A 22661-nucleotide genomic window follows, 5' to 3' on the forward strand; every position below is an offset into this window, starting at 1 on the left:
TTATTATTATTGTCTACCAGTCATTTCCTCCTCTACAAAAGAGACAATATCCTCCAAGTCTGTGTGATTCTTTCTTTGAAACAGACTCAGTTTCTTGCAACAATCTTTTTCAAAGTCCTGATGCTATTGATAATGTGGTGTTGATGTGCTAAAAAGAAAGACGAAATGTTTCCTTATTTGTGAAGCCCATATCAAAATATAATGCAGGTTGCCGCTGATCATCTGAGAGTCTGCCTGAATAATAACAATTACAACTTTATTTTCATAATATTACAACTTAATTCTTGCAAGATTAAAAATGCATTTTCTCCAGTTTGACCCTAATACTCCATCGTAGTACAATAACCTGAATGTATAAATTGTTGCTTTCAACACCACATAATCAAACCTTTATATTTACATCAGAGGAGGGTCACCATGATTTTAAGTTTTGATGACAAATGAAAATGCGTCAGTGAGGAAGGTGACAAAGCGCGAGACAATTCCGCTGCAGTATGCAACTTGACCAGTGGATGTCGCTAAATCCTACACACTGCCCCTTTAAAAGTATCAGAATTTAATTCCTCATAATGCAGGGGATCATCTGCACTCAACTGAAGTGTATGCTTGGACCATATCTTTATGAACGTGTGACCATAAAGTAGAATGCTGCAGTTCCTTTTGTGCCACAGACCCTGTAAATTGATACAGCATTAAAAATAATCTTGGAGACATTATTTGAAGGGTTTTGTTGCTTTAAAGAGGCTCAGTGTCTTTGCTTTAGTACAGATGTCTTCGTTGCAGTATCGGGACTCGGCTTCACAAGTGTTTAACAGCGATCAGAGATCAAGTCTTTTCAGCCTGGAAAATGAAAATGGAACTACTGCAATAGTGGCGGGGGTTGGAGATGAGCATGGTACAAGTGAGATGTGAACCAAAGGTCTATATATGTTCAATAAATCTCAAGTTAAGTTGTTGACTGTGATGATAAAAACACAATTTCTGAGAGCTTCTTGACAGTAACGCTGAGGAACACACACACACACACAGGAGTCGCATCCATCAGAGTCTCCGCAGTGAAAATCACAAGCGATTTGCCCCCTGACCGCTGCAGCAATAAAGGCTAACTGTTTTAACAGGACAGATAATGTGGCGGGAACAGCCACATTATCTGTCCTGTTAAAACATCTGTCCTTTTTTTCTTCTCTTTTCTCAAACTTAGACGTCATAAAAAAAAAAATCCTAATTAACCTGTTAAATGTGTCTCATCACTCGACGAAACACATATACAAAGCAACCGATTTTCAGATTTATGTGTCCTGGAGTTGGTTTTGAATGTGATATATCATAAATGTAAGGTTACTTTTAACCATGTGTTGCCAAACTTCTGTGTTTCAGTTTGGTTTGATATGATTTGTCACCGTATAAAGACCTCCAGTGATCAGACTGGCAGTGCGTTCTTTTTTTCCTCGCACAGAGGAAACACTGAATAGCGTGAGCTCAGTTACATAACTACATGATAATGTCTCTCACTCAGCAGACGCACTTTTCCCACTGCCTTTTCCTCGGCTGGTGTAATTATTAGGCCCGAGGATAGTGGTGCGGGGGCGGATTCTTGCGAGACTGTTCCTATACTTAATATTATGTCTATAACCATAAAACATTCAATCCACATAAAGCCAAGTGTTCTGGATCTGGCCACAGTAGCCTCCCCAGGGTGGTGCAGTAAAATTGCCCCGAGCTGCCATTAGATGGAGGGAGCTGGAAGAAATACTGGACAGAGGCCGGCACCAGCTGATGGTAAACTAATTGTGTTGCCCCCTCATAGACACATGCACTCCATGTCGCTTTCATACACACACATCAGTGAGGAGTTTCTGTAGGATGCACTCTCCCTCTTTTTCCTCCCTTTCCATCTTCTCCCTCCACTGTTCTCACACACACACTTGATCATCATCTCGCCGGTTTCCACATATGCTCCATCATTTGCCTTGAGGGATAAAAGACTGGGAAGGAATTCAGCAGGACACTGCAGCGCTGCGCTGCAGACACTCCGAGAGGACGGCTGTATTTATGTGTATTAACAGCGTTCACCCACACAGCTTTCCTGTCTGTGAAACACTATACAAGTCTAAATCTGGACTTGATATTCAATGTACACTATTTCAACGGAGGAGGAGAAGACATTCGTCATGTCCGTTAGATAATATATCGTCCCAGTTGTGGCCTAAAGAAGTCACATGCTAATACCGGCAATTTTAAGGGTGTATGTGAAACTTTTTTTATTTTTATGTTATACTGTACGTCTCAATTTATGGCTCAAACAGGTTTTTGTGTCACGTGAAGGTTAGAGGCATCTGAGACTCATCCTTTTAGCTGCAAATCTGGTGTGTCAGACTTGTTTTAGGGCGAACGTTGACATTTTTGCCCAACCAGATAAAGTCGGATGCATTGTTTTCATAGTTCAACTGTCTTGTGTATTGTGACACTCATAAAGAGTCAATGGGGGGAAAAGAAGATGTAGACTTAGGGTACGATTCTTGGCAGGACACAGGAGGAATTTACGATGTGTTAAATGTTTCCTTTGTTCCCCCCCCCCCCTCCCGTGGCAGCTCCCTGCAGCAATTATGGACGACGGCCGCCTGCAATGAGCTCATTAGTCGCCCACTCCACCCCCCGCCGCTCCCTCTACTTACTTCTACCGCCGTACGTGTGTGAATATGTTTGATTGACTGATTGATTGACATGTCATTACGTATATCTCCTCAGCTGAGCTCATCCTCAGATGCTCCTTACACTGACAGAAATATTAAAGTAGGCGTGCGTTTGCCTCATGTAACAGCATCTCTCTCTCTCTCTCTCTTTTTTTTTACATTGCTTTTGCTTTTCTTTCAACATTTCGGTAAAATCTGAAACTCAACAATATGGCTCTTTGCCAGAGTCTTTTTTCTCCCTGTGTACTCAGGCCCTGAAATAAACCCCCATGCGCCATTCCATTTAGCAAACCAATTTGGGAAGGAGGGTGGGGGCAGGAAAGGGAGAGGTATAGGTTAGCTGTAGTAATAATCATAAATCACCCTCTGAAATGCTGCCATGTCACATGCCAGACCGCGCCACTAATGACCAGGCCCATCTTTCACCGAGTATTTTTATCTGCGTGCCCTGACACTCGACTTCTGGAAGCGTCCTCTCGTTTTACTTCGTCAGCACCTCGGCCCAGCCTCAGCACAAGTTCCTCACATATCTATAAATACCGGCCATCCGAATGGTATTTTCTCCTGCCCACCCCCCACCCCCCACCACCCGCCTGCTTGGCAAGAACCAGGAGTTCTGTGACTTGGCAAGGGAACCTGCAGTCCTACCCGACTAAACATCTTAGTGCCCCCCTCCACACACCTGAACATCACCGTCCGAAGAACAGCTGGCCAAAAAAAATAGGCAAAAATGTCACTTTCTCATGATTTGGCGAATACAAGTGCACTGGGTCTGTTTTAAAAACACCTGTTGAATGCAGGAGCGTGGTTAGAGCGTCGGCATACACCGGAGCTTGTTCACACGTGACACTCTCACTTCAACGCACCAGAAACACACAAACACCTGTAGGCCCTACATGCTTCCTTTGTGCAGAATGTCCTGCCAAGTTTTTTAAGCCCACTGACATGTGGCACTAGAGACTGCAGGTCAGTGACAGCTTCCTGCTATTTCGGGCTCTGTCACAGCTTGAGGTTTTAATTTATTCTGCCAGAATGTGTCAATCACTCAGCAGCAGGGTTCAGCTAGGCCTTGAGTCTAAGGGAAGGAGAAGGAGGCAGACACAGCGGGGGTTAGGTCTTACACGGTGATCCACATGGAAACAGAACTTTTCCCCCCGTACGACCTCTTCATGTTCTATGAGCATTGTTTCAATACATGTCACTGCACAAAAACAACTCTAAAAGCTGTAGTATGTACGCCAGGCCTGTGTGTGGCGCTGTAAGCATAGAACCACAGAAATACACCAAAGCCACAGAAGAAGACATGGAGCAAATACGTCAAGCTAGCAGGGTCAAGGGTCAGATTGGAGAGGTGGGGCTATGACATCATTATGTATAATTATTTATTTTTATAAGTTGCATAATATAGGTTGTATATGTATAAATGCAAGGGTGGGATTTTATTCTAAGATCTTACTAAAGAATATTTATATCATATCTTTCCTCCAGTCCCTCCTGACTTTGTTCACACTCACCTAAGATTGTCTATGTTTCTCTATTGTTCTAAGGGTGCGTCTCCTGTGTGCCTCCTACGTCCAGGCTGTGACGTGCCAGGGAAGAGGAGCTGCATGTGTGACTAAGTTGTCATTTTTAATTTGTTGAATACATTTTCTGTCAGAAATGAAATAGGGACTACATATAAAACAGTTTGGGGTGCGGCCTTCTTTTACTTGTACTCTTTTAACACAACGCAGAGTGTGTGACCAGAGCGGTTATAGACGTTCTTCTAAGACACAGACTCAAATACCTTAACACGTTTCCTGCACATAGGGATACACGTGTTTACTGACCATAATCAAGTTACAAGAGATTACAAGAAATAGTAAACAGTGTCCGCCATCGTTGCTAACAGTGACGCTAACAGGACCAAGTGTCACTGGTGGGCACGTAACAAAGAAGAGAATGAAGATATTTCTCAACTCAGGGGAAACTGAGGACAATTTTTCAAAAATACTACCCCTATTCTAGTAATACAAAGCTAAATGCAAATTGGTGAAGTATCCCTTTAATGCAGTGACTAGAATTCTCTTTGTGTGTTAGCATCAGGCTACTGTTTGCTATGTCAGTGCCTGCCCACAGGCTCTGCCAAGGGTTTGAATCTGACCCTCCCAACGAGGCGCCAAAACACACGTACATCATTCACCATGTAATGTCGTGCCTGCTGTGCCGGGCATCATATGACCTTGCAGTGCTTATACTGAAAAAAATCCAACTTAATTAATGACAAAAAACAAACAAAAAAGCAGTGGGAAAGCAGTGAGACCGGGGCTTCTACCTAATGTGTGGTCTACAGGCATTGTTAATGTCAGATGTTCCACTGGAATTGATGAAATACTTAAACGGGCCTATGTGAGAATAAGGGATACATTGCAAAAGACCTTGATTTGATGAGGAATTTCGTTAATCTTACGCTTGATCATCTCACATTGAAAAGAAAAAGATTTACTTTCAAAGGAATGGGAAGCCAGATAGGGATCATGTCCTTGTCGCAGCACTCAGTGAAATATTACACTTCAACACAGTAGACCTCTGTTTCTGTCCCGTTTCCACCCGACAGTCAATACTTTTCTCTTTCGAGCATGACCACAATCAATCCCGGACAGTAACCACGCACTTATTATTGTAACAGTGATGACGAAGCTTCGCTAACTTTAATAAAGTAGTCATTTCAACCCCCGAAACCACAACGTCTCCAGGAAAATATTATTTAAAATTAACTTCAATCTTTTCCATAATGCAACCAATTCATGTTATAACACTGTCACTTCATAAAATTGACGTATCTTTGAGAAGGGATTTGATGTGGTTTGGACAAACAACGTGGACCTCACGTATATCAGAATCGACTTGTATGCATTAAAGTCAAAGCCTTGGACAAAATAAATAGATCTTTTCCTTTCATTTGGAGGCGATCCGCCTCTCGCCACATATCCCAAAACACTTCTTTCTAGTGTCTTTTGCACCAGGACAGTGAGAATCTGTGAGATCAGCGCCGGCAGCTGCCGAAACAGACAAATGGAACAGGAAAATGAAGGGACAGAGAGGTGAAAGGGTGAGAGGAGTGATGGTAAACACCACACCGAAGGGAAAACCAATATGGCAGCTTCCTTTTTTTCCTCTGTTTTTATTTTGTTCTGTTTGTACGCGAGTGACGTTCTCGCTCTCTCTGCGTCTGCCAGCCACTGCCACAAAGAATATTGTTTTTTTGTTCCTCAGTGTTTGTGTACAGTGGGCGAGTGACTGATGCCAGGGAAACTGGAGCTCTTTTCATTCTCCATAATAGCACCAAAAATCAAATTGTATTTGTGTTTTCGTGTGTGTGTGTAATCGTGTGTATTTCTTTGGGACCTTTTCTATATCCAGGATCAGTAGACCCTTAATTTTAGGGCTAAGATTTGAATTGTGGTTAGGGTTTTGGTATTAACTGGTTATGGGTAGAGTTAGGGACGATTTGTTTTGGCTGTCCACAGGAATGGACGTCAACACAGTGGCCCAAGAAGAATAGCAGCACAAACCTGTCTGTCAGAATCTCTAAGACAACAAACACACACACTGAGGCTGCTGACATCATCATCCTAAATAAATGACAGCATGGTAAAAGAGCACTGGTCCATATCCAGCACGATCCGACAGTCACTGAATCCATAAGCCATAACAAACATTCCACTTTTTAATAAACGACACTCCAGGGCCAAACCTGTCATTTGTTTGGTCCCACACCGATGTCTGATTACTCACTCACAACACAACGAGTTTTCATATACAGATGTATTTGCATCTGTTTTGTTTTCTGGGCTTCACGTGGCGTAATTGTCTGCTTTCTCTGTCCATCTGTCTGTCTGTGACCTTGTAGCCCTGTCATCATGTCTGCTCGGAAGTGTGCACACATTTGGTGCCTTGGAAGGACTCGTTTGAATGCAGACGCTACCTGTGTGTGCAACGTCATCCACATCAGACTCTAATAGTGTTGAATTTGTATTGAATTTTTAACCCCAGGCAGTAAAACCGGCTGCAAACTGAAGGTTTAATGTGTGTTATTATGTGAGCGGAAACCTCAGCTTTGCACCAGATTTAATTTATTGGTGTGTGTCTTTTTTTTTTTCCTTTTTAAGCCAAACAAAGGTGTTTTAAGTTGATTTATTTAATTATTTACACAGAAGTAAAAGTCTAAAAATGTTGTAAAGTTAAAGTAAAAAGTACCTTGTTTAAAATATACTTTTTAACAAGGTCGGGACGAGGAGACACAAATCGCACACAAATTGTTTTTAATTAAAGGCAAAACTTTACAAATGAAAGTGCTGACAAAATAAAAGTATGTAAACACATAATGTATTTTTTTTGTTTTTGTGTGTTTTATTTTTTAAACTTTTAACTCTTATTTACTATCTGATGTAACAGTGACAGTAACGTGAGTACATGTACTTCATGACTTTCCAACTATGATAGATAGATAGATAGATAGATAGATAGATAGATAGATAGATAGATAGATTTCCTCCTCCTTTCCATCCTCCTGGAAACTTGCCCACGAGTGTGCACTAGTGGCAGCTGAGCGCATGCGCATCGATGCGCGGCTCAGTAATGAAAGTTGAGTGTGTCAAAGTCTGTGAAACAGCCTGGTGCTCAAACTTGGACGCGGACTGAAAACAATGGTGTTTCCTGCGCATGTGGGAGGCGCGTTCACCGCGAGACCGAGTCCCGGGACGCACACTTGACTTTGTAACGTTGAGTGTGACAAACTCATCGACTTCGTGCTGTGTTGTTGTTGTTGTTGTTGGGTTTTTTTTTTTCCTTTCTTTTTTCCTTGTGTGTTGTTTCTGAGTCTTGCTGGTAATGGCCAGCAGCGGCTGAAGGAGAGCGGTTGGTGCTTTGGTCAGTGACAGGCTGCAGACAGCAGGGAGAGCTGTGCGTCGACCACACGCTGCACTTGATGATGATGATGACGATGATGAAGTGAAGGAGCTGATTTCTCTCAGGGACGAAAATCATTTTTGCGCACAGGTATGCTCTCTCTTTGTTTCTTCTATTTTCGGACACTCACAGGTGTTCTGGTTCGGATTGAAACTCTGATGGAAATGACTTTGCATCACAGTTTTATAAGTGTGTGCGAAACTCAAATGATTACAACAGAAACTGTAATATAATGTGTTTAGTTACGCGAACCTTTGTAGTAACTGTCACGTCTATATTGACTCAAATTTAATAGGCGGATAAAACAATCCAAATGGACTCAATATGGTTTTATCAATCTAGTAATTATCACTTTAATGTCATTATCTATGAATATTATTACATAACGCCAGTCAGCTCCATTCATATATATATATATATATATATATATATATATATATATATATATATAAAACTGGTGTTCTTAAGCTTTTTCTTGATTAAAAAAATAATAATTTGAATATTGTCACATGATGATTGCAGTTTAGTGTCACCTTTACATGTTTTTATTCGGATTTCATTCGTTGGATTGATTTGGGGGACCGTCCACGGGTTTTCTCCCTCATTGCTCCCCCTCACGTCCCACGTGGAGTTTGTGTTTATATTTGATATGTAGGGGAAATAGGAATCCGGTGCCACGGCCGGCTCTCGGGGCTTCCGTCCATTGGCCTGCCCCTAACAACATGACAAATTACGCGTCGACTCAAAATCTGATAGGGCCTACTGCGCCGTAATCCACACAGATTAGATTTCACATGGACGACTCATACTTAATCAACGCGCATTAATGCGTAAAAGGTGAGTGGACAGAATGTGGTCTATGGAGATTTGTGCGTAAAATGACGAAGTCATGCATCCATACAGAGGCTGGCAATTCATTTATATCCGACATTTTTTTTTATTGTAATTAAAAACAAATTGTGTAAAAACTGAACATCATTTTTGCATCATGATGTGACAAATATAATTTGGAGCTGACGTTTGCTGTCCTATAAAACATACGAGATGCTTCAAAAACAAGCAATTATAATCTTATTATTATTTGCACCATTCAATTATTATTTCATCCATGATGTGTGTTATTTATTATCCTAATTGTATATATGTGGTACTTTCGTAAAACCCTGTGTTTTAATAAATTCTATTAAAAAAAATGCATATAAATAATTTAACTTAATAATAAGGTAGACGGTATCATGGTCCTGCTTTATTTCTTATACTTCTGACTCTTTGTGGGTTTTATTAAATATTTGTGAACATTTAAAATAAAATAAAATAATAAAAATATTTCCACTTATAAAGTGTGTGCGCCCGCGCGGTGTTGAAATCAGTCAATATGTTCCAGTTAAAACCCAGACTTAAAGACACGTTTATAACCGTGTCACCTAAAAAAGAAGGACTGGTGCGTAAACGCGATTGTTAAAATGTGGGCACTTGTACTTTCCAGTGCCACCTGTGCAGTCACTCTGCGGCAACAGTCTGCGGTTTGTTCTGCACTTTTCTCTCCCTCTCTCTCTCTCTCTCTGGCTTTTATAGCGTGAAATCGCCGCAGCACAGTCCACTTTCCGCTCCTCCGCTGTCCCATATGTGTCTCTTAGGTCGCTGTCAATAGCCATAGTGAGAAATCTAATTCTCTCTGCAGGGACGCTGAAGGAAATGGCAGGCATTATTGATTCCCTGCGCAGTGTCGGATAACTGCCGGGTCCTCTTGTGCAGTGGGACGCAACTCACTCAATAGGTGGGCACAAAGCAGTTGGCAATTCATTTAATTTACAAAAGTATATCATTTTTTTTACAGAGAAGTTGTGCACTAAATTTTAGTGTCACATTTCATTTACGACACACAATTTAAACTAATATATACATTTATAGTAGGCTACATAAATTCTAAACACTTTATGGAGCCCAAAAGTAACACGATGCTTATGCTTATAAAATAATGGCACAGTTTAGGTCCACATTACAGTAGAATTAGGAGAGAGTGAAATGCAATAGAAGATAGATGGCTGATTCTGTCCTCCACAAAGGTGAGACAGGGAGAGAGAGAGACAGGGAGAGAGACAGACAGAGAGAGAGAGAAGGGGTCAGGGAGGAGGGTTTGGCACAAATCAATTCACCTGAGAGATGCATTATTGTCTTCGGTTTCAGGCGAGGAGGAGCTGAACGCTATGAAAAATTAAAAGGATGCCAGTGAGTTTAAAGGATCGAGCCAGAAAACGCCACAGTGTGCTAGTGACTGACACACACACACACACACACACACACACTGCACTGAACTTACTGAAAAAAGTTGTACAATGCCCAGTGATTTATCCTCAATAATTCATGTTTGGGACAAACTTCTATTTAAACGTGTTTAAAATACTGTGTAGCGAAAGCTATTAGAAGAGTAAATGTTATAACTCTTAATGTGCCTTTAATGTGACAACAATAAAGTGTCATATACTCAACATTTGACCTTTAATGCACTGAAGGGAACATCTTTGCTGCTAGTTTTTTTTACTTCCTGAAAGGGCAGGTGCAGACAAAAAAAACAATTATTCCCTTAAGCTGAGGTGAAATAGAGCAGAGGCATAAAAAATGTGGTTTTCATGGTGGAAAACTAGAAACGGTTCAGTACTGCTCTTACCACACTCGGTGGGAACCACAGATCTAATGACAGGGAAGGACTTTTGTGTTTGCACGAGTGTGCGTGTCTCCGCAGCCCGGTCTTTTGTTCGACTGTCACAGCCTTTGCAGCCGTACAGCAGTGAGGAGCCATTTTGTGCTGTTCTGTTGGGATGATGCCATTGTTCCCTATTGTTTTGGGGCTGGCCTTTTGTTGCAACGTCACATTGTGATTCCTGCGTTCATTTTTTTTTTTTCTGATCGCAGCATCTTATCTCATTCGAGCCGGAGACAGAAACCCCGGGCCTCGCTGTCGCTCCACCAACCTGTCTCTTGTCTAGCAATAATTGGGTCACTCACTGTCTTCGTACACTAGCCAGCCACTGTGTCTGTGGTCCTGAGCCAGCCAAGCAGCCATATCACTAACACTTCTCCATTTTCATTGTTGATATTTACTTCTGCAATTATCTCTTCGCTTCACCCTTGGCTGAAGATGATATGCCGAAGTTAACGCTGCTGCTTCCCTCCCTCGGGCTCCTGTTGCTCACACATAAACACACCGACAGAAGACCCAACCGACAGATGCAGTGAGACATGACAAAAAAACACATACACAGTATGATGGGGTGGTTTCATCCAGAATGTGAGGATTGGTGATTAAATCTTGCCATCAGACCCCAAGGTTGTACTTTCACCAACATCCCTGGGAAAACAGTTTGTGTAAACATTTCTTGCCGCTGACCCACATTTAATTTCTTCTTTTTGTTTTGCCCCTCAAGTGTGTGGTGGATCACAACCAAAGAAGCCATGGAGGCCTCACAGGACCTCAACGAACAGATGGTGAGTTAAAGGCTACTGTGTGTGTGGGTGGGTGGGTGGGTGGATGTGTATACCTTGTATCAGCCACACAAGTCTGAGGTATGGATGCAATGGAGAGAGATGTTTGTGTGTGTGTGTGTGTGTGTGTGTGTGCTAATACACAGCAGATGTGGTTCAGTGAGGGTACAGTAACCATATGGTAGCAGTCACAGAGAATGAGACTTGGACACAGACCACAAGTGAGAGTGTGCACACAAGTGTGTGTGTGTGTGTGTGTGATAATGTAATTCAGGCAAATTACTGATGAATGAAATGTTAAAAAAAAAAAAAAAAAAAAGTGTTGTGTTCAAGTTCTGTCACTTTTTCCAAAAATCATCCTTGATCCAAATATCATGTGACACGCTTGTTCCTGCAAAGATCTCACACTGTCGCACACACACAGACACACACGCGATGTCATTATTTATCATTACTCTTAACTATTATTGACGTGAGTTTGCCTCCTCCGCTGCCCTCACTCAGACTAAAGCAGATTTGCACGTTACTTGCCATCTATGCAGTGATACAGAAATACTTTGGTGTCATGATTGTCCACACAGGAGGTCAGATCTGCTGGCTTGTGTCTTCCATCCACAGTGAAAGGCAACATAACAAAACTGTTTTCTTTTTCTAATTGGACAACAGACAGCAAACTTTGTAAATGATTTTAAATGCTATAATCCTGAGAAACTAGACAATCCGGTCAAGACGTAAAACCACACACTTGGCATTTAATCAAACAATTACCAGAGATACAAGGGATTTGGGATCTCACAGAAACTCGCGTGATTTAACGTGACTTCAGAATATAAACAGACATGGACACGGACTGTCGGCGTCATCAGTTAATAGCTGAGTGTGTGTGCAATGTTTTGTGCTGAGAGACGCACAAAAGCTGACGGAATAAGCTTTGCCCGTACAAGTTATGTTTTTAAACAAAAGTACGCAACATCCGTTTCCCGGTCAACTCGTTCTTATTGGTTATTGTGGGGTTCTGCTCGCGCACTCCGTCGCTTTTGTTACATACGATTTGAAATGGGGAAGACTCTGATGTGTCCGATGTCGTTAAAATCGTGTCTGTGAACCCCTCACACTACAGGATAATTTGGTTAGTTAAGTTAGTTACCTAAAATCAGAAGGCACCCCGGATTGTCGGAAGGGCCAGATTTGTGTCCAGATCTGGCCCTTCCGACCATTATCCTCTAGTGTGGGGCAGGCTGATGTGCTTCTAGGCTGTACTGTATATTTTTTTTAACTCAAACTAGTTTTTATATTTTTATATATATATATATATATATATATATATACATATATATATATATATACACATATATATTCTATATATATATATATATTAGATATATATGTATATATACATACATATATACACATATATGTATATATGTACATGTATGTATATATATATATATATATATATACATATATATATATATCTATAAATATACATATATATTCACTGGTTCTTCAAGTTTCACTCAAGCAAAAAAATGATCACAATAATTATCCATACGGACTGATATGGACTTTTATTGTTTTAAGGGTTTTTTTTGGCCACATTCTGACTGTGACTCTTACAGCATGTCATCAATCATGCACTCACACACGCAAACATGCACAACAGGTCATCTCTGCGTCACCTCAGCACAGCGTCCCACTTCTGCTTGTTTAAAGATCAGGCCGTATTGTTGGGAAAATGATTTTGGCGGCGAGCGAGGTCCGCTCGCATTTCAAAGTCGTTAGTCAGCCACCAGAACAGGTGTAATTTCATCTCCTCCTCCTCCTTCTCCTCCATCAAGCAATCTCTCTCTCCCTCCCTCCCCTCCCTCTGACCTGCCAGCCTCGACAGTAATAATAGCACAAGTGGGACAGAGCGCATGAAGTATGTTGTTTTTCTCCCGCTTTTTGTGTTGCTCTGTCAGACTCGCCCAGGCTTGGATTACGAGCTGACCCAGGTGGAGAGCCGTCACTCACACAGACCGTACAGTGCGGTGAACACAACAACACAAAACGCACAGCGACAACAGACAGAGAAGGAGCAGAGATGACGAGGGGGAGCGTCCATCTTGTCCTGCTGCCATCTGAAAAAAAATCAAATATTGATGTCCATATTCCACAATTACTTCACCTGCTTTAAATAGGGCAGCGCTATCATTTATAATGTGAATTTGAGCTCGGGCCCAAAGGCATTGATTAATTGTTCAGGTTGGAAATAAGACCAGTGCAAGGGCAGAGCAGATTTTAATCCTGTTACACAGACCTATGAACTGATAGAGCTGAGATTTGTCCCTATGCAAATCATGACTTGATTGTATTGAACATATTCATTTGGTGTCGTGGATGTATTTTTGATTTGGTAAATGTTGTGTTAAGTTATTATATTTTGATAAATCCCCAATAACAAACAAAAAAAAGGGTTTTGAAAGGGGTTGCCAGGCTCAGCTGTCATGTGAGACTCATGCGACTATTGATTATTTTTTCAGTCCAGAAAATGTCAGAAAATTTGTGAAACCCGACTATCACGTTCCCACAGCCCAAATTGACATATTGAAATGTTTTGTTCTGCCCTGTCAACAGTTCTCATCCCACAGATATTTGGTTTAACAGCACGAGAGAATAAGAAATGTCATAACCGAGGAGGTGCAACCAATTAACATTTGGCATTTCTGCATCCAAAAAAAAAAAACGACTGGTGAACTCATCCAGAATAGGTGGCGGTGCGTTTGGGCAGCCTTTAAAACTAAACTCAGGATTATAACAATTAATCAGTGTTTGCTCACAGTTAATATGTCTTCCTGCTGCGTTTCAAATTACGGCAGCTGTGTACTTTTCGTCTCAATCTGATTACAACAGAGCTCTAAATGCTACGTACAAGTGCCAGCTTCGACAAATTGAATTTACCCCCCACCCCCCCAGCTGAAAATGAAGGTTATAATTTGCGAAATTGCCGCAGCAGTTGTAATTAATTTCCTTTGAATGCTTTCCCCTTGTTTAATATTTAAACTGAAAGTGGTTAATTCTTTCCTCACACTGCTTCAATGAAATGGGCGTGTCTCGGGTGACTAAGAAAACAGCGCAGACCTCACACACAAAGTTTCGGGGAGTTGTCTGTTGACACCTGATACGTCCCCCACCCCTCCTCTCTACTCTTTATAGTCAACGCTGTCCCTTACTTCCTCCACCCCGCCCTTTTCCCACCCCATCCATCGCACATCATCTGGGTTATGGTCAGAGCGTCCTCTGTGGCCGCCTGTTTGCCGAAGGCCAGCCTGCCGTCTGGGGTCCTCAGGGAGCTCTGGAAGGAGCCCAAGACAGGGCCAGCAGTGGTCGGCTCTGTAATGCTACTTTTAGCCTGTTTAACTGTCTCACTTCACCTGTTGTCACATTCTTATTTAGCTTTGGAGGAAAAAGTGATCACTGTTGAAGATGAAGACATGATGTTTGGGTCCATTTTCTAATGATTACTATTGATTTGTCTATGAATTCAGCTAATATCTGACAAAGAGGCAGTCATTAGCCCTTATATACACACACACACACACACAAACACAAATATGAACTGCATGCAGTCCCTCCATGACTCTTGATCTGACAGAACTGAAGTCTCCAGCATGTCAGCTTGTGGTGAAGCAGTAAAATGTGGGGGGACGGCGGAGTTTGTTGACCCATGGGAGCCTCGCAATATTTAAACATATGACCACCAGAAGAAAAAAAAAAATGAGATTAAGTTTTTGGGGGTGTGAAAAAAAAGAGGGGGAAAAAGGCCCTTTTAGTCATAGCCGTTTTCCTCTGGTGCGCTGGGAGAGGCCCTAAGTATGGCAGCTGTCCCACTCTGTGCATGTGTGTTTGTGCGTGATAGAGAGACAGGCAGAGCGAAAGAGAGTGCGCGCCACAGAGAGAGAGGGGGGGAGAGAGAGAGAGAGAGAGAGAGAGACTGAGTTAGAGGAGGAAAGGCATCAGGTTGCACCCCTCTTTCACCCCTACAACCCCATACAGACACATTCACACAAAGTTACATGCAGCAGCAGCAGTAGCTAAATACGAGCACGACCCAACCCTGATTGCCAAGATTGCATTGGCGTCATAGAGAGTCTGCCCGGCGACAAGGCATGTGGACAGATCACTGGAGTGCACAGTGTAACAGCTACCCACTGGCATCCCTTTCGTAAGGTTGGCATCCTGGTTGTGGCACCAGGGTGCACTTCAATTTCAGCTTAGTGTACAGTGATTCTTGTGCGATTTATGTTTGGCTGACAGCTGAGTGTTGCTCGGAGAGTCTGCCGCTCAGACTCCTTGTCACCTCCCTCCGAGATGCACTGAGGGGGCGGAAAAGAAAGTATAATTAGGACACTTCGTATTTTATAATAATGTCCATTATTATGGATTTCACTGTGGCTGATAATGGCGGAGGAGGAGAGGAAGTCAAAGAGAATGTGTATATATATATATATATACATACATATATATATATATATATATAGCCTTTATATGTACTTTGCTTTACATAAGCCAGAGCATGTGTCTAGTGTTTTGAAGCCGAAGCTTACTGCACAAACAAAGAAGAACAGCATCCATTCTGGTATGCAAAGGACACCGTAGTTTCCTGACGTGGTCGGGTAAGGGAGGAGCGAGTTGGGGGAGTTTTTTACATTCTGCATTTTCAAGATTAGATGTCACCAGTTTGTACACACTGGACCTTTAAGAGCAGAGGCAGGACAATAGAGGTTTTGCTCCCTTTGGACACCACCATGCTCCTGCTCTCTACGCTGGGATAAGATAACCAGCTGTTGAGAATGTGCTCCGTGTCTTCGTATTACATTTACCTCCACACTTTCAGTTTTGTGAAACTTGGAGCAACCAGCCCACGGTTAAAAGCCCGAAACAACCAAAACATCTGCCTTTCAACAACACTGTTCTCGGTTCTTGCCTTGATTCGGATAATTTATAACTCGTACGGGAGAGAGAGCCGAGTGGGAGTCTGGCCAGAGAAAAGTCAGCTAGGTGTGAGGTCAGCGGGTCACAGACGGCCTGTGAGCCGATCACAAGCTGACAGAGTCAAACCCCCCAAAACAGACTGGAGAATCCATCTAGAAACCCAGAGCAACCAGCGTGGGCTTCGTAGAGGAACGCACCAGACAGGAAACCACATGATATGTGGGCTTGAGTGTCTGCTATGTGTGTGTTTTTGTGTGAGAGTATGAGCGCTTGTGTGTGTGTGTGTGTGTGTGTAGGTGTGTGTGTGTAGGTGTGTCTCTGTTTAACACATATACTTTCTGCGGTGTGGGACAGCTGAGGTCATCTGAGTGGAGAACTTCTAAGCGCCGATCTGGGCGATCTTAATTGACTAGTCGACGCATTTTTTAGGGATATTCACATCACTGCTAAACGTGGCCTACACCTGCAATGACATTGAATTCAAGCACTTCCAAAACTGACAGCAGTGGAGCAGCAGTCCTGGGTTGTGAAATATTTCATCCTTTGTTCCAAAAAGCTTCCAGAAAACACAGCCCTTGATAGCACAGCCTCGCTTTTGTTCACTCTGCTTTGCTCATCTGCCGTTGGTTACAACATAAAAAAAAAAAAAAAAAAAAAAAAGGAGCATATTTCCTCGTTTTGCTGGAAAGGAAATGAAATTGCAACAATTGTGCTTTGGTTACAGAGGAACACGTCTGCCCTGCCTGCAGCGAGAGCTTCCTCTGCTGCTGTGCGGGGAGATTGGATTTCTCTCTCGGCAGTATAGGATCAGAGAGGTAGCAGGGGTCGCTGAGGCCAGATGGGCTGTGACCTGCGTCTCTGCACTGACTGACTTAATAACACTGGAGTTGAAACTAATGACTGTTTTCATTATCTTTTAAGTGTTTCTCTTTTTCTAAGTACACCGACTACATCATCGGTTCTGACTTGTGTGTTTAATGCTCGGCTGCTCAGCAAAACGTTCGACTGGATAATAGAAAAATGTCCAAACCACCCAAGATGAAATCTTATAATTACTTGTTTTGTCTGCGCGTTCGTCTGAAACCTAAACATATTAAATGATCATTGAAAAACAATGAAAAATGTGGATTCCTGGATTTGGAAGTTTGGCATTTGTACTTGAAAAGTGAACATTGAATAGATTATTATAATTTGTCTATCAGCTCAACTACCCGAGCAACTACGACATTAATGCCGTAAAAGTGCACAACAATTCTGTCTTCTAGATAAATGATGGTTGAATTTGCAGGGATGTACTATAGATGGCTTAATCCAACCATTTCTCTCCTGCTACCCTGTGTACCGCAACGTAGATTATTCTCCGACACTTGATCGCTGATCTGAAACCAGTTTCAGTAAATCTAAATTTGCTGTTATATAAAAAGAGGCCAGGGACTGCTGTGATGCTATTAACAACAGAATGAGCAGGCTGTTACCTCTGATCAGCTTATTAGAAAGCGGTTTGTTCACAGAGCGCACACCTTACAGGTTGAATTGTAAGAGTAGAGTATAGTAGAGTGCTATGAAGCATCCTATTGGACGACACTAGCCGTCAATCACACGGTGGCCGCTCATGTGTGTTGTGCTTTATCATATTATCATATATTGTCCTTTAAATGTAACCCTAATGGACAAAAAAATAACATAATGTTCTATCGAAGTAGCGCTGAATCAACTGAAAAGTAGGCTCATTTTCTCATAGACTTCCTGTCAAACTGTTCTTTCTGCAACCAGAGGAATCGCCCCCTGATGGTTAACTGCTTTTTTCCTCCTCCTTTATATTTCAAACCAGAGGATTCTTTTTTTTTTTTTTTTTTTTTTTTTTTAGCTTGTGCAACTTTATTTATTTATCACTGATGACAGTTTTACTACCCTGTCCCTGAACCTGTATGTCTGTCTTCCCATCTCCCTATCTGTCTGTCGCAGCCTCTCCTTCTCCGCCGGCCTGTCCGCCTCTTCGTCTCTCCCTGTGTGTCTCTGGCTGGAGTGATGATTCAGGGTCTATTGTGAAGTCAGCAATCCGATACACAGCCAGACCAAGAGCAAAGGGGGGGGGGGGGTTGTGGTGATGGTGGTGGTGGAGAGAGAGAGAGCGAGAGAGAGGGAGAGAGTGGGACAGGGAGAACAGTGGCGGGTGAGGAACAGAAGGGATTATGAGTTTTCTCATAGGTCCACGCTGTCTGGAGCCCGGGGCACTTTGGCAAACTCACGTGTCCTCTGCTTTACCTGTTGCTCTCATTCTCTAATGTGGCCTATATGGTCTCTCCCTCTTTGTCTTCCTTTATCTTTATCTGTTTCACACCCCTGAGCTCTCTGTGCCCTCTTCTCCTCTCCTTTTTTTTCCACACTCACATCCTCCTCCTCCTCCTCCTCCTCAATCTGCCTTCCCTCATCGTAGACATATGGTATTGTGAGTGATTTTATTAGGAAGGCGATATGAAGTGTAAAGGTCTGGCATGGTGGAACAGGTTGCGACTTTTGAGACACTCAACTCCCGCTCGCTGTCCTCGGTGCAGCAGTGAGTCCTAATAGCCAGCTGTATACTGGATCTGAGAGCAGATGGCATGTGTGTGTATGAGAGCATACCTATCTGTCCGCTTAATGTCGCTCCATGTGTTTTGTCTTAAGGATATCTACCTTATGTTGTAGCCCTCACACACACACACACACACACACGCACACACACACCGTGATGTCATGAGCAGCATTATTTAACAGGCAGCTGGGAGGCCATTCATCATTTAATTAAAAGCGTCTGAAAGGGATCTGAGGCCTAATGAGATTAGCTTTAATTATTGATGCTGCTGCTGCCATAGACACACAAACACACACACACACACACACACACACACACACACACACGCACACATGCACTGCAGTTATGACCACTCGGACTTTCTTAAGAATTGGACTGTGAATTGTAACACTAAACAATTGCTAAGTGCTGTTTGCTTGTCTGTCCTTTGCTCTGTCGCACACACACACACATTTAATTGATTCTTTTCACAATGGGATGTAGAGGTGCTCAGGGGGTGGGTTGGTGCATTCAGAGGGGGAAGGCTGCGGTATCGGGACTGAGTGGGGTGGGGTGGGGGGGCTGTGTGGTAGCTGCGGTTGGGCCAGGGATGAGGTGGAGTAAGGGTAAGAGGGGTGGGGGGATGCAGGAGGACGGTGTTGTGTTTCTTCAGGTCTCACACAGCAGCAGAGAGGAGCTCTTACTGTTCTAGTAAAAGGACATGGAGTCCATATAAATACCAGTGGATGTATTTCAAAACCCTTCTGTTTTACTGTAAGTGCTTCTTAACCCGTTCACATCCTCCTCTCCCCTTCAAAATACATCTTTTCCAGTGTTACACTTTTATACAGATTTGAACCATATGATGGTGTGAAAGTTGAATCCCAGCCAGGGAATGTTGCGCCACCAAGGTGGGGATGGAAAGCTCACCATTGGCCCCATGTCCTCAGTGACCCCAGAGTCCTTTCTTAGCCATCTGTTAAAACTGGGCTAAATTTGAACAAAATCGTACAACATATGGATATATTTCACGCAGCGCTTCGCCATTTTATGAAACAGAAATATCCCAGGTGTCTTGCGTGTCATTTAAATTCAGCCGGACTCACATTATTTACAACCCTCTGCTACACTATTATTTAAAAAATGTTCTGTAAATCTGATCCACACCTTGTTTCTAACGACTTCACCACCTGTGAGCTATAATCTCTGTTAGCATCTCGATTATTCTTTTAAGGATCTAAATCAACTTTTAAATATGTGCTGCATTTAAATTGACAAATTAGTTCACACGATGCTGATTAAGTCTATTAGCTCCTCAACGTCGTGGTGGTGGGGTTTAGATCCTGTGTCACCTGGTGACATTCCTGTGCTGCACTCAGGAAGTGATTCAATTTATGTCAAGCCGGACATAGGCAAGCTAGTAAAGTGAAATGGCTCCAAACAGGTTAGAGTATGACTGAAAAAAAAACATCCAGCAAAAGTTTCAGGATGAATTAACCTTAAGTTTGACAGGATAACTCTGTGTTGCCCCTCCCCGCCTCTGCGCTGCTGGTGTATACACACAAACGCTCCTATAGTCGGTTCTGATAGTATTGCTTGACATAGGAGGATCATACAGCATACAAAAATATAGTTACATTGCTTCTGTTCATGAATACTGAGGCACAACAAAACACTAAAAGTGATCCATTCATCCATTATATAAAGCTTATCCTTCAAAGGTCAAAGCTGGAGCCATTCTCGGCTGACACCGGCGGAGCGGCAGGCTTCACCCCGGACACGTCATCGGTTCATTGCGGGCTAAACATATGGAAACAAACAAGCATCCGCGCTCCTACTGACACGGTCAATTTACAGTCTCACATTTGACCTAACCTCAACTGCGGGAGGACATGTCACGACGAGCACCTGAAGTAGACCCGCGCAGACGCGGGGACGACTGTAAGCGAACAGATATATGTTAATAGAATGAGGACGTGCCTGTAATATTATATCCTATATACTGTGACATCTTTTACCTCGGAGACTAATCCACGTCTGGCCCAGCCGCTGTGACTCATACACACGGGGCATGGAGCTTGGAGTCATCTATTGACCGATGCATTGAGTCATGCGGATCAATTATTTAGGGCTGCAGAGGTAATTGATTAATCATTACGCCTGTGAAGAAATGTTGTCGAGCAATCAGCAAATTTCTCCGCGCCACATTTATCCCCTCAGTTGACCGCTCAGCTACAGTGTCTTTGTCATAGTGTGCTTTTAGGTATTTCACGTTGAGCTGTGTGCGTTCTTGAGTGTGTGTCTTATCCACTCAGTGGAGTGATGACCAGAGTGCCTGTGTGTGTGTGTGTGTGTGTGTGTGTGTGTGCCTGGTCAGCCGTGGACTGGTTTAGGTTTCCCCTGGTTGTTTTTTTAATCACTCTCATCAGATTAGCTGAGCAGGGGCAGTCGAGGCCAAACGCTTCACAATTAACAGTGCAGAACCGGCCCCGCACGCGCACGCACGTACGCACACACGCGCACATCCGTCAGTGACTTTTCATTTGTCTCCTCCCGAGTAAAGCTGCATTAAATCATGTCTGTGATCCCCTCACTCTTCGAGACAATGAGGAGCCAATTTAAATGGCAGCTATGGAGACCACCAGGATGGAGAGGAAGCCTTAGTTACCGTTACCTCTACTGCTCCTCCTACTCCTCCCTAAACGTGTATTCACAGTGAGTCAATTAAATTGAATTAAAAAAAAATAATAAAAAAAAGTTGATGAAAAGAGATGAAAATAGATTAACTTTAATCCAGCAGGAATTACTTAGTATTTTTACAGATGGAATTATTAAAGTCCGTGACTCCTTCCTCCATGATTTATCCCAGTGAATTGATTTTACTGATGAAAGTCAGAAACATGTGACTCTGTAAAAGTACTTCATTGTCAGCAGTGTTTAGGTATTACTTTGTATATACTTTGTGATTGATTAAAGAGTATTTGATTAGTGTAAATGTAACGCGTCCAGCAGTTACTAAGAATATGACGGAAGGAAGCAGAGTGACCCAGGAAAAGCTATTTGCTATTGTTGCTATAATATCAGACGCGATGTAGCTTCATAAAGAAGAAATCCTTTGCATACACATGGTTGTTACACAAGATGGTTACACATCTACCTCTGCAACAAATGGTATCTTTATTTAGTGTAGCTGTATCACATTGGCCTCATTTGATTTAGAGTTATTGGATAATTTAATTTGTGGACTTTATGTGTGCGAAACATAAAGCTAAATCTAGGGGATATTTTTTTTTTGTTTGTTTGTTTTTTAAAGCTTGGTATAAATGACTCATCTATGCAAACACCTAAATATAAAATTGACAGGAAGAGGTTTTTGAGTTGAGCTGGAGAATTATTTTGGCGTTTCCATCCTCTGGTACTGCTGCAGTAAATGATGACCATCTGTGTGTGCCGTGGGTTAAGTGTACATACATACATTTAAGGTGTTTTTTGAGTTTGCAAGTCTTTTTCCAAGCTGCATGGAGGCACATTTTTACATTTTTTGAATGGGCCATATAGCTTGGAGCACTTTCCCAGACAGTTCATATTGTCTTGTAAGTTCACCATCGAGATGAGCGTCTTGCTTTAGCTCTATTTTTGTCCCGTCTACCCCACCCCCCACCCCCCCGTCCCTCTGGTTAGGCTTTTTAAAGACATGCGATACCTCAGGTGGAAAAACTGCGTGTGAATATCGTTAATTTCTTTTCAGTGTCCCTCAAGTTATGAACAACGTCAGTCTCCCTCTTGGCAATTCCATGTGAACAGGTAGAGAGAGAGAGAGAGAGAGAGAGAGAGAGAGAGAGAGAGAGGTACGTGTAGTAAAAGAGAGTTTCAGAGAGTACATTTTCACCCAAACACCTCCTCTTTCACCTCTGCCCTGCTCCACAGACTCACCCTGTTCTTCCCTTTCACTCCCTCACTTCTTTTTTTTTCTCTCTTTTTTTTTCTTTTATAGCTTCCTACTACAC

The 22661-nt window shown here is 42.6% G+C and overlaps 1 protein-coding gene across 10 annotated transcripts in view; it reads left to right on the forward strand.

Annotated features, from left to right (window-relative positions):
• Window positions 1–7340: 7340 nt before the first annotated feature.
• The window catches only part of eya4 (EYA transcriptional coactivator and phosphatase 4), a 42517-nt gene continuing 27196 nt past the window's right edge, over window positions 7341–22661 (forward strand). For 5 of the 10 annotated variants that reach the window (XR_009233595.1, XM_058612730.1, XM_058612729.1 and 2 more), the window contains exons 1-2: window positions 7343–7733; window positions 11069–11129. Coding sequence is in view for 9 of the 10 variants with exons in the window: in XM_058612730.1 (XP_058468713.1) it covers window positions 11097–11129 (33 nt within the window). In the remaining variant the exon portion in view is untranslated. Of the gene's footprint in view, window positions 7734–9324; window positions 9421–11068; window positions 11130–22661 lie in introns of all 10 variants that reach the window. The other 5 variants (XM_058612722.1, XM_058612725.1, XM_058612728.1 and 2 more) reach the window with 3 other exon arrangements.

This window comes from Solea solea, chromosome 17 (assembly GCF_958295425.1).
Source record: "Solea solea chromosome 17, fSolSol10.1, whole genome shotgun sequence".
NCBI classification, from domain to species: domain Eukaryota; kingdom Metazoa; phylum Chordata; class Actinopteri; order Pleuronectiformes; family Soleidae; genus Solea; species Solea solea.